At 59.4% G+C, this 15,440-nt stretch overlaps 1 protein-coding gene across 1 annotated transcript in view; it reads left to right on the forward strand.

Moving 5' to 3' along the window:
- COL26A1 (collagen type XXVI alpha 1 chain) overlaps positions 1 to 11,165 on the forward strand; it is a 116,331-nt gene extending 105,166 nt beyond the window's left edge. The window contains exons 6-13 of the mRNA XM_045284644.1: positions 1,107 to 1,205; positions 1,785 to 1,937; positions 3,838 to 3,921; positions 5,464 to 5,516; positions 7,723 to 7,758; positions 8,295 to 8,336; positions 9,677 to 9,761; positions 10,174 to 11,165. Of these exons, the coding sequence (XP_045140579.1) occupies positions 1,107 to 1,205; positions 1,785 to 1,937; positions 3,838 to 3,921; positions 5,464 to 5,516; positions 7,723 to 7,758; positions 8,295 to 8,336; positions 9,677 to 9,761; positions 10,174 to 10,334 (713 nt within the window). The 3' untranslated portion in view covers positions 10,335 to 11,165. The remainder of the gene's footprint in view (positions 1 to 1,106; positions 1,206 to 1,784; positions 1,938 to 3,837; positions 3,922 to 5,463; positions 5,517 to 7,722; positions 7,759 to 8,294; positions 8,337 to 9,676; positions 9,762 to 10,173) is intronic.
- Positions 11,166 to 15,440: the final 4,275 nt, after the last annotated feature.

A 15,440-nucleotide genomic window follows, 5' to 3' on the forward strand; every position in this document is an offset into this window, starting at 1 on the left:
GGGGGGGGGGAAGGCAGCATTTGCTTTAGCCCAGAGGGTCAGGAAAGGAATCAGAAACAGGGAGTAAGTGCAGATACTTGGAACGGTTGAAACCACATGTATATACATTGTTGATTGTAAACTGATGGTCTGCTCTGTAAACCCTCACCTAATTCACAGTAAAAACCTTACATTAAAAAGAAGAAAAACTCTCCATAAGGCTCTGTACCATGAGAAGAGGTTTGTGTAGACTCTATAGGGCTGGTAGATGCTCTACAAATCTCTCTACCTGGTGGTGTATTGGGCTACGAGTTCGACTGCTAACCACAAGGTCAACAGTTTGAAACCACCAGCCACTCCACAAGAGAAAGAGGAGGCTTTCTACTCCCTTAAAAAATTACCCCATGGGGTCGCTGTGGGTCTGCATCTACTCCATGGCCATGAATTTGACCACTGAGGATGTCATTCCAAAAGGTGGCCACCAGGTGGCGAACAAACCCCGTTGTTAAAAAATATATATCCGCGCAGCCTTTAACTGCTTGCTCTCCAGGGTTTTCTGAGCCTGAAAATCTTGAGAGAAGACAGCCTCATCTTTCTCCCGGGGAGCAGCTGATAGGTTTGAACTGCTCAATCCTGACAACAAGCAACCTCCTATGTCACAGGGCTAAGCACTGCCCGGTCCTGTGCCAGCTGTGTCTTGCTGTCATCGCTGTGTTTGAGCCCCCAAAGTTCAAGGGGAGTGGGCTTGGGGTCTTTCGTTGGTGCCCACCAGTTCGTTTCAAGCCTATGGGCACAAAACAAAGAAGCCTCCCCGCCCCCCACCAGGTGTCGGTCTTATCTTTACAAAAGCAGTTGGGACAGCCAGGGGTGGGGTGGGGTGTCAAACTACCTACCTTCTGCCTCTCAGCCAGGCACTTGGGCATAACTGGTTATTAACGCGGTTATAAACCTTTGTGTCTGACACCAGGCACTAACGGCGGTGCCTTTACCTGTTTGGGTAGGGTTAGGGGGACCCAAGTGGGTGGGATTCCTGGCGATCACCCACCCACTCAGGCGGGCAGACCTGGAGCTCCGGGGACAGGTGAGCAGCCTGACCCAGCTTGAACCTTTCCTCACTCCCCTGGCAGGGCCCCCGGGGCAGATGGGACCCCCAGGGCCTGCAGGCCCCCCCGGCTCCAAAGGTGACCCGGGACAGACCGGAGAGAAGGGCTCCACGGGACCTCCAGGTGAGGACAACGCCCCTTGATGGGGGCCAGCTGGACTGTCTTTGCCACTGGAGCTGGGGGCATCCCACAAGCCCCCTGACCCGGCTGGTGAGCAGCTGGCCTCCAGGAGGCTGGGCTCACCCTCCCAGCCTCCACCTCCGCTGCCACCCAAGTTGTAAGCCAAACTCACCACCTAGAGGGACCCAGCAGGGAAGAGGCCCTGGGGAGACAGCCTGCCAGGTCCCAGGGAGCTGCCTCCTCTGGCCTCTCTCCCTCCTTACACCTGTGGGAGAGGGACACCAGGCAAGGAGGTGCCCAGCGTGTCCAGGCTGGCTCCCCACCCCAGAGGCCAGCTAGGCTGAGAGGGCAGAGTGACACACATCAGCCTTCTGCCTCCCTCCCCTCCCACCCTGCTCCCCTGCACAGGGCAGGAGAGGGGAAGCCGCCTCGGTCACTTTCCCGGACATGGCCCTGAGACTTCGGTCAGGAGGCCGTCACTACCCAGCGGGGTGGCCCGGCCACCCCCTTCCCCGCAGCCGGTTCCCTGCCCGCCTCACACCAGGCCCAGCTCCTTAGGGTGACACCTTCTCCCAAATGCAGGGTTCCTGGGGCCACCAGGGCCCCGAGGGCTTCCTGGAGAGATGGGGCGCCCCGGCCCCCCTGGCCCTCCTGGCCCAGCAGGGAGCCCGGGGCCCTCCCCCGGCGGTCCCCAAGGTGTCCTCTACTCCCTGCAGCCGACCACAGACAAGGATGGTGAGTGCCCTCGGAGCTCGGTGGGGGGAGGTCGGGGGGGCGGGGGCAGGACCCTGTTGCTGTCTCCCAGGGGCTTGGCTCTGCACCCCCAAAACGTAGGGAAGTGGAACTCATTTAGAGAGGGGGGGATAGATTTCAGAGTGAGGTTCGTCTTGGGTGGATCTTGGTGGTGTGCAGTGCTAAACCCTTGACTCGTGGCCCCCAGGAGGCCTGTCCCCACCTCAGTGCTCTGTACCCTGAGTCCTGCCCCTTAGAGGTCTCTACTCCTTGGCCTGTATCCCTGTCACCCGCCTGTGACAAAGCACACAGAGCCTTGATCTGCCAGCCGGTGTTTGCTGGGTGCCACATGAGTGTCCAGTCACAGTGGCCGTCAGTGGGCCTGCAGCAGTGAGCCCAGCGCTGGCCCTGCCTTCTGGGCCTCCCTGCCGGGCACAGGGGGACCTGACTGCACAGGGACAGGGGAGAGGGTGCCATCCAGGGACGGCAGGATCTGGAAGCGTGTGAGGGCATTGCTTTAGACGAATGGTTTCAAGAGGAGGATGCCGGAATTGACGTTCAATTCTGAGACCAGAGGACCGGCGAGGGGTGCTTGGGCATGCCCAGGCACGGAGGGGATGGGTGGGTGGGCACTGGGCCTGCAGGCCTCAGTGAAACTGCTTGCTGGGGGATGGGCCCACTGAGGAGAGTCCACACCATGCCCAGGACGTGCCCTGTGAAAGTAGCAGTGGGTATAGGGTGTTCGAAAACCCAGCGAGCTGGGTGCAGCAGGAAACTGCAGGGTGCAGGGCTGGCAGCGTCTTAGTTCTTGGGGAGCAGGGATTCTGGGGGGCAGGCCCCTCAGCCACAGCGACTTGCTCTGCCCTCTGAGATTGGGGGTGTTGGTCCACAGCCCTGGCCAGCTCTCTGAGAGGGTCAGCTAGGCCCAGAGCCCCTTCCTCGGCCGTGGCAGCCCCATAATCCTCTGGGGGCTTCTGTATCTCCGGGCAGTGCAGCCCTCCCTGATGGAGTTGCCCCCAGCCAGTGCCCCCATAGGAGGGTCTTGCTGGAGTGGTCTGGAGGTCTTGGGGCTGCCCTCCGGGCTCTCCTGAACTCTCTGGAGTGTTTCCTCACCTGTACCACGGCACAATGGTCTCCGAGCCTCAGGGAGGGAGGGAAGAAATGACACTGGCCTCAGGGTCAATGCCCTGTCCCTGGGGCCACCAGAAGGTGGGATGGCTTGTCTTGACCCTGCAGGTCCCTGGGTCCCCCTCAGCCAGGGCCCTCACACTCGGGGTCTACAGAGGAGGGCAATGCCCGGTGGGAGCATTCGGGAAGCTGGAGGTGCCCAGCACAGGCAGCTTGTGGGGGCTGTGCCCGACAGCCTTGCAGGGCAGACATGGGCCTCTGGTGGGGTGGGGTGCTCCAGGGCTGAGAAGTTTGTGAGCAGGAGGTCCTGGGATGGTGGTGGTCCACCCGTGGATGTCCAGGGTAAGGGTACTCCTGGGGTAGAGGCAGGAGTGGGCGTGGGCCAGGAGCAGGTGACCCTGGGTCAGTTTCGGTGGGTGGGGCCAAGCAGTAGCATTTTCTGGTCTCCGGCTGCTCTGAGTCTGAGGGTAATACAGGGAGGTTGCATGAGGCTTCCAGACCAGGGGCGGCCCCCCTGTGTGATCACTGTGGTGGAGGCAGCCCAGAGGTGAGCAGGGGGGGCTTCCTGGAGGAGGCATCAGGGTGGGCTTGAAGGGTGGAGTGGAGGAGGGGCTGCTGTGGGCCAGACCTGAGTGCCCAACAGAGGATCTGTGCCTGCCCTCTGCCCTCTGGCAGTGGGAGGTGGAAGCGAAGGTGTCTGCTGGCCAGCGGGGTCACAGGTGGCTGCCCGCTTGGGGGCCTGGCTACCTCACAGGTCCCTCTGCTCTCCCCACAGATGGAGACTCACAACTGGCTTCTGCTGTGGTGGACACAGTGCTGGCGGGTGTCCCGGGTCCCCGGGGCCCTCCTGGACCACCAGGTAAGGAAAAGGCAGCGTCCCAGCTGGCCTGGGTGGGCCTTGAGGTGGCTGAGGCAGGTGGGGGCACCTGGCAGGGTGCTGGGGCTGTGGTCTGCCCCACCGCTTCAGACTCTCCATGGGCTCTCCATGGGCCAGGGGTCGGGGTGGACTAGGAGCCCCAGTGCTTCTCGGGCCTGTTCCCACACAAAGGGGCCATAGGCTGTCCTTGTGTGGGCCGGAGTGGGGATGCCATGAGGTAACAGGCAGAGACATGAAGTCAGCATCGGGGCCTCTAAGAGGCCCCGGCCAGCAAGGCCAAGGCCAAAGAGGTGAACCTGGTCCCTGCCGGAGGCTGACCCTTGTCCTCCTGGAAGCCTCAGGGGGGAAGGGAGAGGGTAAGGGGCTGGTTGGCTGCTGCCTTGGCCCCACCACCCTGCCAGCTGTGTGGACCGTGTGCCTGACAGTGTCCTCGTAGCGAGAGGAAGAGCCCCAGGTCAGGAGCAGGCTGGCAGGGCGCCGGTCTGCAGGGCCGGGCCCCCGGTTTGCATCTCTGCCACACACACCTTGCGTCTCTGGTGAGAGGCAGATCCTGAGTGAGCACTGTGGGTGCTAGCTGCGGCTCCCAGCTCCCATGATTTCCTGGAGCGAGAGGGGTCCCTGGCTGGTGGCAAGGGATGCAAACCCAGAAGATGCCTGCCTCCCTGGGGAGTGGGAGCCTGGGTCTCTCGGGAGGGAACGGGTGAGTTTGAACAGACACTCCGAGGAGGGGAGACAGGAGCCCTCTAGGGCCTTCTAGAAGCTTTGCCTCGGCCTCCCAGCACGCTGATGGTGGCTTCTGGAGACTGAGCCAGATCACGCGTCCCACCCACTTGTGCTTGACCCTGAAGGCCCCTGGGTCAGCCAAGGCCCTCACAGTCATGGTCTACAGAGGGCGGCAGTGCCCGGTGGGAGCATTTGGGCAGCCACGGGGGCGCCACCCTGGCAGGCTGCAGCCCTGAGGACAGAGGCTCAGGCTCCCGCACAGCACCCCTCTGGCACCCGCCCGGGGGAGTGGTGGTGGGGGAGACAGCAGGCTGCACTCCCACAGGGCACGGGCAGTGGCTGGTGGCACAGGTGCTGGAAGGCTTCTTGGAGGAGGTGGGGCTAGTCCTAAGATTGTAGGAAAGGCCTTGAGGGTGGGCTGGGGGGTGTCTCAGGAGCCCCGGTGATGGAGTGGGGGTCAGAGGGAGCTGGATGGCTCAGAGCTGACTCTGAGTGACCAGCGGGAAGCTGCTTTTGTGACCCAGGCAAGGTGGGTGGCCTCTGTGGTTCTGAGGCGAGGCAGACCAGACGTGGGGAGTTTGGCAGGGTGGGGGGGAGGAGCAGGTTGGGGTCGAGGGGTCTGGGTCATGAGGGATGCCCAGGGGGTGGTTTGGTTTGCGGGGTGGGGGGGGGTGTCAGTGGCCAGTGGCTGTAGACGCTTCCTACTCCCCACCAGAGACAGATCCAGGGGAAGTGCTGGGGCCAACGGCGGGGCTGTGGGCATCTCTGGCCCTGACTGACCACCTGTGGCTCTGCCCACAGGTCCCCCGGGCCCACATGGCCCCCCAGGGCCCCCAGGTGCTCCTGGATCCCAGGTAAGTTCCTCTTTCTGGCCACAAGGGATGAGGGTTGGGAGGGCACTGTCTCTCTGAGAGAAGTGAAGCCAAGCCTCCGTCACTCGGTGTGTCCGGAAGGAGGGACCCCTGGGCAGTCCCCCTGGCCTGAGTGCGGATTCCTGCTCAGCAGCACCCCCAGTCTGTGCCAGGTGGTCAGCATCATGCCCATTTCATGAAGGGGTGACCTGAGACCCAGAGAGTGGGCTGTTACAGGGAGCGAAGAGGAGCTGGCATGGCTGCCAGTGGCCACCCCACAGCAGCCAGTGCAGAGGACATGTGAGCAAGGACCCACCCCTGCTCTCTGTGCCCTGCCAGTAATAGAGGGGTGTGGTGCATATGTGTGCTAGGCAGGGTTCTCGAAGTGTCTCAGGACACTTAGGAATATATACATATATAATATGGAATATAACAGCTAATTCGTCCACACAGCAGTACAGAGGGCTCAGTTCAATTCACTTCCATGGAACAGTTAATATACTGGAAGTCCTTCAACTCACGAGGGTTGTTAGGTCTTGGCTGCTGGGTCCAAGATCAAGGAAGCAGATAGTTGAGTCTTCCCTCAGGCAATGCAGGCAGTCTGCCCACTGGCAGCAAACAGCAGGGCGGGTCACCAACAGTCAGTAGCTCGAGAGCTTGGGGAAACAGACCCAGATGGGATATCGAACTCAAGCAATGCAAGATGACAGGATCACCAGCTTCAAGCTCAAGCAATGTACGCACCAGCAGCGTGGCGAAGTAGGTCTTGAAGGAGCCTCAAGTTCTAGCAACATGATCCCCAGGTTGGCTGTCTCACAGGTGAGGTAGAGAACTAGCTAAAGCAGTTGCATGCTGGTCCAATCACCAGACAGCAAGAAAGACGGGGGCGGGCCTTGCAGAGCCATTTATCTCTTTGCCGTCCAATCAAACTGCGACCTGATTCATCCCACGTTCCTATTGGCCAGGTTGGCACAGTAAACCTCCCTATCACAGGGGGCAACACTACAGAGAGCAGTGAGGGAGAGGATGAGGAAGGACTAGCCTCGGGTGAGTGCCAGCACAATGGACGGTCAGTGAGGAAGAGGCTGTGTGACAGGGCGACAGCTGGGAGGAACTGACCCAAGACCTGAGGAGCGAGGAGGAACAGCAGCCCTGCAAAGCCCTTGAGACAGAACATTCTAGATTGAGGGAAGGAAGCCGTGAGGCCTGAGGCAGGCTGGGGACTGGGAGGAGAGGGGCCCCGGTGTGAGTTATGTCAAAGTGGATGTGGACATGTTGGTCTCAGGGCGCAGAGTCACACCTGGAAGGGTCAGGGCTGCCTTCAGGTGGGGGTGGTGGGAATGGCCATGCAGAGGGTCCTCTTTTGGAAGTGGAGTCCACAGCTCTGACACTGGGATGACATTGCAGCAAGGGGACAGACTGGAGGGGGCACTTCCCAGGGGTCTCCCTGAGCACCTGGAGAATCCTGGGCCATCAGCTGAGACCGGAGGGGGCGGGAGTTCCACAGATGGCCAGCTGGGGTGGTGAGCCAAGTGGAGGTGTCAGAAGGCAGCGGACCGCACCATTCCGGAGATGTGGGTGCAGTCAGGCGTGGGCGCCAGCACCCTCTAGGGGTGGCATCGATACTGCTCATCTCCGGGTCCTAGGCTGTTCTTTGCCCTTCTGCCTGATAGCTCTCCCTGCCATCAATCCAGTCCTTTCCGGCATCCAGGGACCCTCCAGGGCAGGGCAGCACTGCACCTGTAGGTTTCTGAGACTGGAACTCTCTACGGGAGTAGAAAGCCCCAAACTGCTTGACTTGCGTGGGAGGAAGGCCCTCCACCAGACAGATGGACATGCTGGCTGCAACCATGGGCTCAGGCATAGGCACCATTGGGAGCACGGCGCCGCCGCAGGACCGGGCAGCGCTCCGCTCTGTTGACATAAGGTCGCTGTGGTCCGGAACTGGCTAGATGGGGCCTAACTACCACAGCAGCAAACGTGAGAGCTGAGCTTGGTGCTGCCCCACTTCACAGGAGCGCAGACAAGGGCTCAGCTGGGCCCAAGACCCTAGGCCAGCCCATGGGGAGTGATCCAGACCCTCCGGCCTCCACCCTCGACACCATCCTCCTCCCAGCCCACCTTTGGACCCTGGTGCTCTGCGAGGAAGGGTCTGAGGACTTGGGCGAGGGTGGGCAGGGCCTGACCGGATTTGTCTGGTTTCCTGCAGGACCCAGCCGGAGAGCGTGGCCCGGCGGAGCCATCTGTAAGTGTGGGTCTTTGCGGCTGGGTGCATCAGGGTGGGGGAGCCTGTCCTGGGCAGCCTTGCCCAAGGGGTAGGCTCTCCCAAGCTTGGTCTCTCCAGCCCCATCAAGATGGGGCAGGGGGAGCGAAATCCAGGCTGCTCAAACTGGGGAGGGGGCCTTAGGAAGGGACCCTCAACTGGGCTGTGGGAGGAAGGGCTGACATAGACTCTTAGGGGCGTGGAGGACATAGGAGACACAGAAGAGCATCTTAGGGTCTCTTAGAAGAGAGCCTCGTCCCTGGGGCAACTCCAGGTGTGACCTCAGACTCTTGGGTCAATGTCCTTTGGGACTCTGGGTTCTTGGTGCCTAAGGCTCAAGAAGGTCAAGGACTTCACCCAAAGTCACACAGCCACACTGGCAAGGGCTGACTTCCTCTCATGAGGGTTAGCCCCTAAGTCTTTGGCCTGACCACAGCCACGGCAGGTGACACTGAAGAGGAGAGAGAAGTGGCCCCCCCACCCTGCATGGGCCGTTGAGCTGTGGCCTTATTTCCTAGGGAGAGCCTGGCGTGAAGGGAGAAGGAGAGAAGGCCACAGAGGTAAGGCTGCCGCCTCCGTCCCCAGGAGAGGGGTCTATGCAGCGTGGCTGCCTTTGGAAAGGCAGCCCCCACACAGTACTGCGCGCTGCGCTGGATGGGTTATCTAAAACTCCAAACTAAGCTCACTGCCAGGCGGCCTGCTCCAACCCAGAGCGACCCCACAGGACAGGATAGAACTGCCTCGGTGGGTTTTCTGAGACGATAACTCTTTGCAGGGTTTGAAAGCCTCATCTTTCTCCTGAAGAGAGGGCGGATGGACTTGAACTGCTGCCCTTGCAGTTAGCAGCCTGATGTGCTGTCCACTACGCCACCTGGGTGGATTATAAAACCAGATACTTACTCAGTTCTGAGGACTGGGGGCCTGAGGTCAGGCCTTTGATTGCATGAATTCTGTCTGGGGGCGTGGAGGATAAGCCAGCTCCCAACTGTCTCTCTCGGCCTCTCCTCTTTGATAAGGACATGCTCCTTCTGGATTAGGACCCGCCAAGACCCTTCTTCAAAGACCCTCTTTCCAAGTACCAAGGGCTAGGGTGGCCACACCTCCTGTCCCTCCGGGATGGGCGGGAGCCATCTCAGCAGGGAGCTTTCTGGTTTTTGTGTGTCCAGGTTTTAGGTACATTCTCGGCGCCGACAGGGCTGGCGTGTCCTCGCCGTCCAGGGCAGCCAGGTGGGCTGGTCTGGGACAGGGGTGTTGTCCCTTACCCCTGTTCCTTTGATAATGACCTGTCTTCTCAATTAATCAGCATCCCAGCCCAGCTCTTAGGGCCCGGGGATCTCCTGTGCTTGCACAGACTGGGCCCCCTAAAGAGAGTCTTGTCACCCTACCTCCCTTCCCAAGACCAGGGACATCTCCCCCATCCCAACCCCCTCTTCTCACTCTCATGCTTTCTCATCTGGAGTGGCCACACTCAGACTGCCCTGGGCCCCTTCTGGACCTGGGACTGGGTGAGCGAATGGATGGGTGTGAATTAGGCAGATGGAGGAAGCGACACCTGTGGGGTCCCGTGAGCATGGGCGATGCTCTGTATACACCTATCACAGTGTCTTCTGGGAAGGTTTGCCAGGAGAGTAGCCCAGCTACCCTGGAAGAAGAACCCCAGCCAGGCTCAAAGCCAACAGGCTGAGCTTGAAGCCCAGGTCAGCCACTTGTCTGGGTGTCCTCTGGGCTGTTGGTTATTCTCCCAGGGCCTGACACACAGTAGATGTACAAGTGACGGCTGCTTGTAGGGAGGAAGAGTGGTGACGGGTGGAAGGAGGTGGTGGCAGGTAGAGAGGGTAGCAGAATGACCCCACTCCCTCCCTGAAGCTGACCCTGACCTGGCCCATTTCCCACCTGCCAGGGTGAGGGGGTGCAGCAGCTGCGGGAGGCCCTGAAGATCCTGGCAGAGAGAGTGCTCATCCTGGAGCACATGATTGGGATTCATGGTGAGTGTAAGGGCCTGGGGACAAGTGGGCCTACCCTGTCACTTCCACCCCCCGCTCCTGTTACCCTTTACCATTTATCAGGGTGGTGACTGACACCTTTCTCCAGATTGCAATTTGTTGAATGGCTAGTGTGGATAGATGAATGATTGGGTAAATGGATAACTGAATGGATGGGTAAATGAATGGGTAGGTGAATGAATGGATGGATTGATGGATGAATGAGTGCATGAGTGGGTGGATGGATGGTTGAGGGGATGGATGGATGAATGGATGGTTGAATGAGTGTGTGTGTTGCTTATGCAGGCACAGGGCTTCTCTCAGTGGCCCTCTGTGGCCAGGGTCTGGAAGCAAAGGGTCTTCCAAATATTCCTAAGGCCCTGGTGCCACGCCCCTCCTTCTGCTTTCCTTCCAGACCCCTTGGCTTCCCCAGAGGGGGGCTCCGGCCAGGAGACCGTCCTAAGAGCCAACCTCAAGATGAAGCGAGGTGGCCCCCCAGCTGATGGCACCCTTGCTGCCCTGCTTGGCCCACCCCCTGGGCAGAAGAATGCTGGCCATGCCAGCGGGAAGAAATAAGAGCCGCGTTCTCCAGGACAAGCCCGCCCCGGCCAGAGACCCAGCCCTAGAGCCTCTGCCTCTACTGGCTCTGGATGAAGTTCCAAGTGGGGCAGACTGGGCTCTGGGCATGAACGGTGATGTGGGACACTGACTTCTGGGGCCTGGGGGACAGATGGCACCTCCCATCTGGATAGGGTCAGACCCTCCCTTTGCTCCTGCCTCCCCCACCCCCTGCTGGAGATGGGGTCTGGGTGGACTTGAGAATCCTCATTAATACTCATTTATCAAGCCCTGCCTATGCCCAGGGCCCTGTACAAGGATCTTTACCGACATAGTCTCATTTAATCCTGAGGGGGTAGGGTTACTAGCCCCATTTCACACAGGGAAGAAACCAAGAGTAGAAATAACCTGCCCAGGCCAGGTCAGGATTTGAACCCAGGCCTCTCTACTCTGGTATTAGCTCAATCCTGCCTGCCCCCTCCCTTGACTCAGACAGCGAAGGAGCCGGGTCAGCACTCCCTTACGGCCAGCAGGTCCTGCCTGGCACCCTCTGGGCCACAGGACCCTGAGGCCCCTCTCTTCAGCCCCCTTCCCCAAGTCTGTTCCTTGGCTGGGTGTCCCCAGCCTGGCTGGTCAGTACTCTCTGGGGCCAGAGGGACCCTAAGTTAACCCCCGCCAGCCCTGTGGGCTCGGGAACTGGGCGAGAACAGCATTGGGGTCACCTCTCTATCTCACTGACTGCTCTCCGCAGCTGCAGCCAGGCCCTGGCAGGCCCCTCCCAGCTCTCACGACCCTGCAGGACAAGGCTGACCTGCCCCTGTGGGTTTCCAAGGCTTTCTACGCCCACATTCCTTATGGGAGTAGAAAACCTCCTCTTTCTCCCAACGTGCAGCTAGCTGGCGGTTTTGAACTGCTGACCATGCAGTGAGCGGCCCAACAGGTCAACCACAGCGTCACCAGGAGTGAAGGAGGATTTGGTGGGAAGCACACCCTGACGAGCCATGTCCTAGAGGGAGCCTACAGGCCCCGCCCCCAAACCAAACCACCAAACTCAGTGCCGCCTAGGTGATGGCCACTCACAGCGACCCCATAGGGCAGGGTCGAACCGCCCCTGTGAGTTTCCGAGACTGTAACTCTTCCCCGGAGTAGAAAGCCCCATCGTGCTCCTCCCAAGTGGACAGTGATTTCAAACTGTTAAGCTTGAGCCTCGCGGCCCAGTGGGTGAACCGCTGTACCACCAGGACTGGGAAATCGGCAGTGTCCGCAAGGCAACCCACACAGGAAGGCAGTAGCATCCCAGGCCCTGCACAGGCTCCGCCCGCCATGGTGTCCGCTCAGGGCCATTCCCGGGGCTCCTCTCTCTTTGGCCAGGACCAGGGACCCCACCATGGTAGCAAACTCAAAGGTGCTAGTGCCCCAGCCCAGCAGTGGAGACTTGTCTACCAGCGCTGGGGCGGGAGGGTGTGGGCTGGTCCCGCCCGGCCTGGCTGCCCCTCCCCCGGGCAGGCCGTGTCCACACCGGGGCCACCGCAGCGGGTCACCTATGGCAATAAAGGTGCTCTCCCCACGGGGGCTCTGGCGTCAGGTGTCAGTGGTAACGTGTGTGGGCGCGCGCGTGTCAATGTGGGCTGTGCTGGGCCGCTGGAGGCTCTGGGCACCCAGCCCACAGCCAGGAACCAAGGTGACCCCATGACCTGGGGGTCCAAGGGAGGGAGGTGACAGGAAAGTAAGGGAAGTTTGTGAAGTTCAACCTAGCAGGACCATGTCTGTCAGGGCAGGGTGCGGTCCCCAACTCTTGGAGTCCCTCCCCTGAAAGAGTGGGAAGGGAGAGACACCTCAGGCCTGGTGTGGGGGACATTCCGCCTAGCTGGTGCTCTAGTTGGTAACCTAAGGGGCCCCAGAGTACTCCCGAGTCACTCTGAGACCTTGTTTATGTGTGTTAGACGTTACTGTGTGCCCAGGCAGGAGCCCTGGTGGCCTAGTGGGTTACAAGTCAGGCAGAGATTCTCAACGTTGGCAGTTCAGAACCACCAGCCACTCCGAGGGAGAAAGACAGGGCTCTCTACTCCCATAAAGAGTGACTGTCTCAGAAACTCACAAGGGCAGTTCTACCCTGTCCTATAGGGTCCCTGTGAGTGGCATCGCCTAGATGCCAGTGAGATTTTTGTGAGTGTGCCCAGCACCCAGTCACAAACCAAAACCACGCACTGCTGGGAGTCAGCTCCCTGGTGGGTAGGTGATGTGGCCAGTTGCCGTGGACTGGATTCCAACTCATGGCCACCATAGCGGCACAGATTAACAGAAAGGTGGGTGGGTCAAGCCCACCCAGAGGTGCTGCTGACGAAAGGTCCGCTGCATTGCTTTCTAAAGATCAGAACCGTTAAACCAGTGGGGCTGCTCGACCCCACCAAGCGACCTGCGTACAACACTGGCCCTGTGCCCTCTCCTCAGCCGCGGCTGCGCCAGAACCCAGTGGGGCAGCCATTGAGTCAGTCCATTTGGGGGAGAGTCTTCCTCTTTTGCCCTGTCCCTCCACTTTACCAAGCATCAAGTCCTTCCCCAGGGACCAGCCCCTCCTGATAACTTATGCGAGAGGAAGTCACACCAGCCTCACTTCTAAGGAGCCTTCTGGCTGGACTTACCACCAAGAACTAAACAGGCTCACTCTTCTGCAGTTTTCCTGAGTCAGTGACCAGCCTTTACATACATGGGAGGCGATTAAAAACCTGGCTTGGTTAAAAAAAGAACTAATTCAGGGATGGGGGGCATGGCGGGGGGGACCTCAGGACATGTGCGGTAGGGTGGGGGGATTGCCTGTTACCCTGGCAGGGACAGCTGGGCATCTGCGTCTGTATTCTGATCGGGGATTGGTCCTAGCCCCTCTTACTACTCTTCCTGGAGAGGAGATATGAAATGATAGGTCTGTCTTTCAGTCTTTGGCTTATTAAGCAAATCTTCATTAAGTCCCTGCATGGATCCAGGCCCTGCCCTAGACCCTGGGGACCCTCAGAGACCAAAGGAGGCAAGAATCCCTGCCCATGGAGCTCATGAGTCCAGTGGGAGAAGTAAAACTAGGCCCTCAATGTATATCTATATCTGTGTCTCTATATCCAATCCATATCTGTATCTATATCCATACCCATATATACCTATCTCCAAATCTAATCTACACCTATAACTGAATCATCTATATCCATACACATACATATCTATATTCATATCTAAATCTATATATCCATATATATCTATATATCTGTATCTCTCTAAACCCACTGTGAAGGCTGGAAATCTTGATGGGGACACACCTGTCTTTTTGGTGGGTGTGAATGGTTAGCAGCCCGACGCTTAACCAACAGCGCCCCCAGAGGCCCTTCCACATACATATTTAAAGGACGCTATGTGGCTGGCAACCACGTGGAAAGTACTGTGAACTGCCAAAAGACCAACAAATCGGTCTTGAAAGAAGTTCGGCCAGCATGCTCCTAATCAGGCCAGGATGGCGAGACTTTGTCTTACCTACATTGGACACGTTGCCAGGGCAGGTCAGTCCCTGGGGAGGGACATCGTGCTTGGTAAAGTGGGGGGGGCAACGAAAAAGAAGGCCCTCAGCGAGATGGGGGGGGCACAGTGGCTGCAGCCACGGGCTCAGGCAGAGGAACCACGGCGAAGACGGTGCAGGACTGGGCGGTGTTTCGTTCTGTGGTGCGCAGGGTTGCTATGGGCTAGAACCGACCCATGCACTGAACAACAACAGAATGGACGTGTGTCTTGGAAAACTAAGGGGCTGGGGCCTGGCGGTTGGGTCTTAAGCAGGGTGGTGGGGAAGGCTTCCTTGGGAAGGTGGCGTTTGGAGGAATACTGTGGCTGGAGAGAAAAAATACTGTGAGCCGGGCACCTCTGCGGGGAAGGTTCTAGATAGAGGGCACACCAGGGACCCCAGTGGTAAGTCTGGGGCTCAAGTAACCACACGGAAGCCAGGGGTGCCAGAACAGGGCGTGGAGCCGGGACCGAGGTAGCCGATTCAGGGAATGGGAGGACCAGAGTGAGGCACCGTGCGAGGTTAGGCCGAGGAGGGCCCGCCTGCTCCCAGCTTGCCTCATTCCAGACGCAGAGCCCGGTCTCGCCCTCAGCTCAGAGAAACATGTGCATCAAGCAGGCCCACTTTGGCCCCAGGGGGCACTTGCAGCCAACATGCCAGCAGCACTATTCTGGCCCCTTGGGAGATCTTGGGGGCTGGGGCACCTCAGACCTCAAGGGAGATTATCCCCAGAGTCTCTCAGACAATTTGGGATGCGCTGCCTGGATTTTGGAACAGAAGTCAGAGACTGGGCTGTAGTGCCAGCCTTGTTTGTTTCTCTGGGCCCCAGGTACACCTGGCTGGGGTGGCGTGGGCTCAGGGCCTTGTGGAGCTGATATTCCTCAGTCCATCCCACTAAGCACCCCCCACCCCTGTCCCTAGCTGAGACCGTCCAAGCTGGTCTGCTATAGCATCCTTGGCCCCCCTTAACACCCACTGAGCTCCTTAAGAGCAGGGTTGGGTCCTGTCTTCCCAGCCCAGGGCCTGGGACAGAGTGAGGGTCAGTGTGTGTGATGGAGGGATGGATGTCACCCTCCGGTGGGACCTGGACCAAGTACTTCACAAGGTCACTCAGTGACAGTCACTGAGACAACCCTGAGCCAGGCCACGGTGGCCCAAAGGTGCTGGAGGAGGAGGAGGAGGCCATCTAGTCCCTGTGGACCCACTTCTAGTGGCCGAGTGGCGGGGTGCATGGACAGAGGAATCCCAGCTAGTGGGAAATGGCTGCACCCACACAAAGAGGGAGTGGCTAACTGGGGAGGTGACCGAGGAGGGGCCAGAAAAGAGCTCAAGACTCCAGGCCAGTGGCAGCAGGCTCCATAGGAATGGCCCTACCAGGACGGGCACGGCACTGGCAAAGGCTTGGAGGGTGAAGGAAGGTGGCTCATGGGTGAAACCCCTGGACCAGAGCACACATGCAGGGGAGAAGGAAAACCGTAGTGTTGTGAGGACTCCCCCAAAGGGCTGGGAAGCCAAGCATGGGATCCCCTTTCTTTCTCTAAGCCTCACTTTCAGCTCCTTTCAGACCCACACCCGACTCTGAACCC

The sequence above is a fragment of the Echinops telfairi genome, unplaced genomic scaffold (assembly GCF_000313985.2).
Source record: "Echinops telfairi isolate 266 unplaced genomic scaffold, ASM31398v2 ScPeMD7_5;HRSCAF=22, whole genome shotgun sequence".
Lineage (NCBI taxonomy): Eukaryota > Metazoa > Chordata > Mammalia > Afrosoricida > Tenrecidae > Echinops > Echinops telfairi.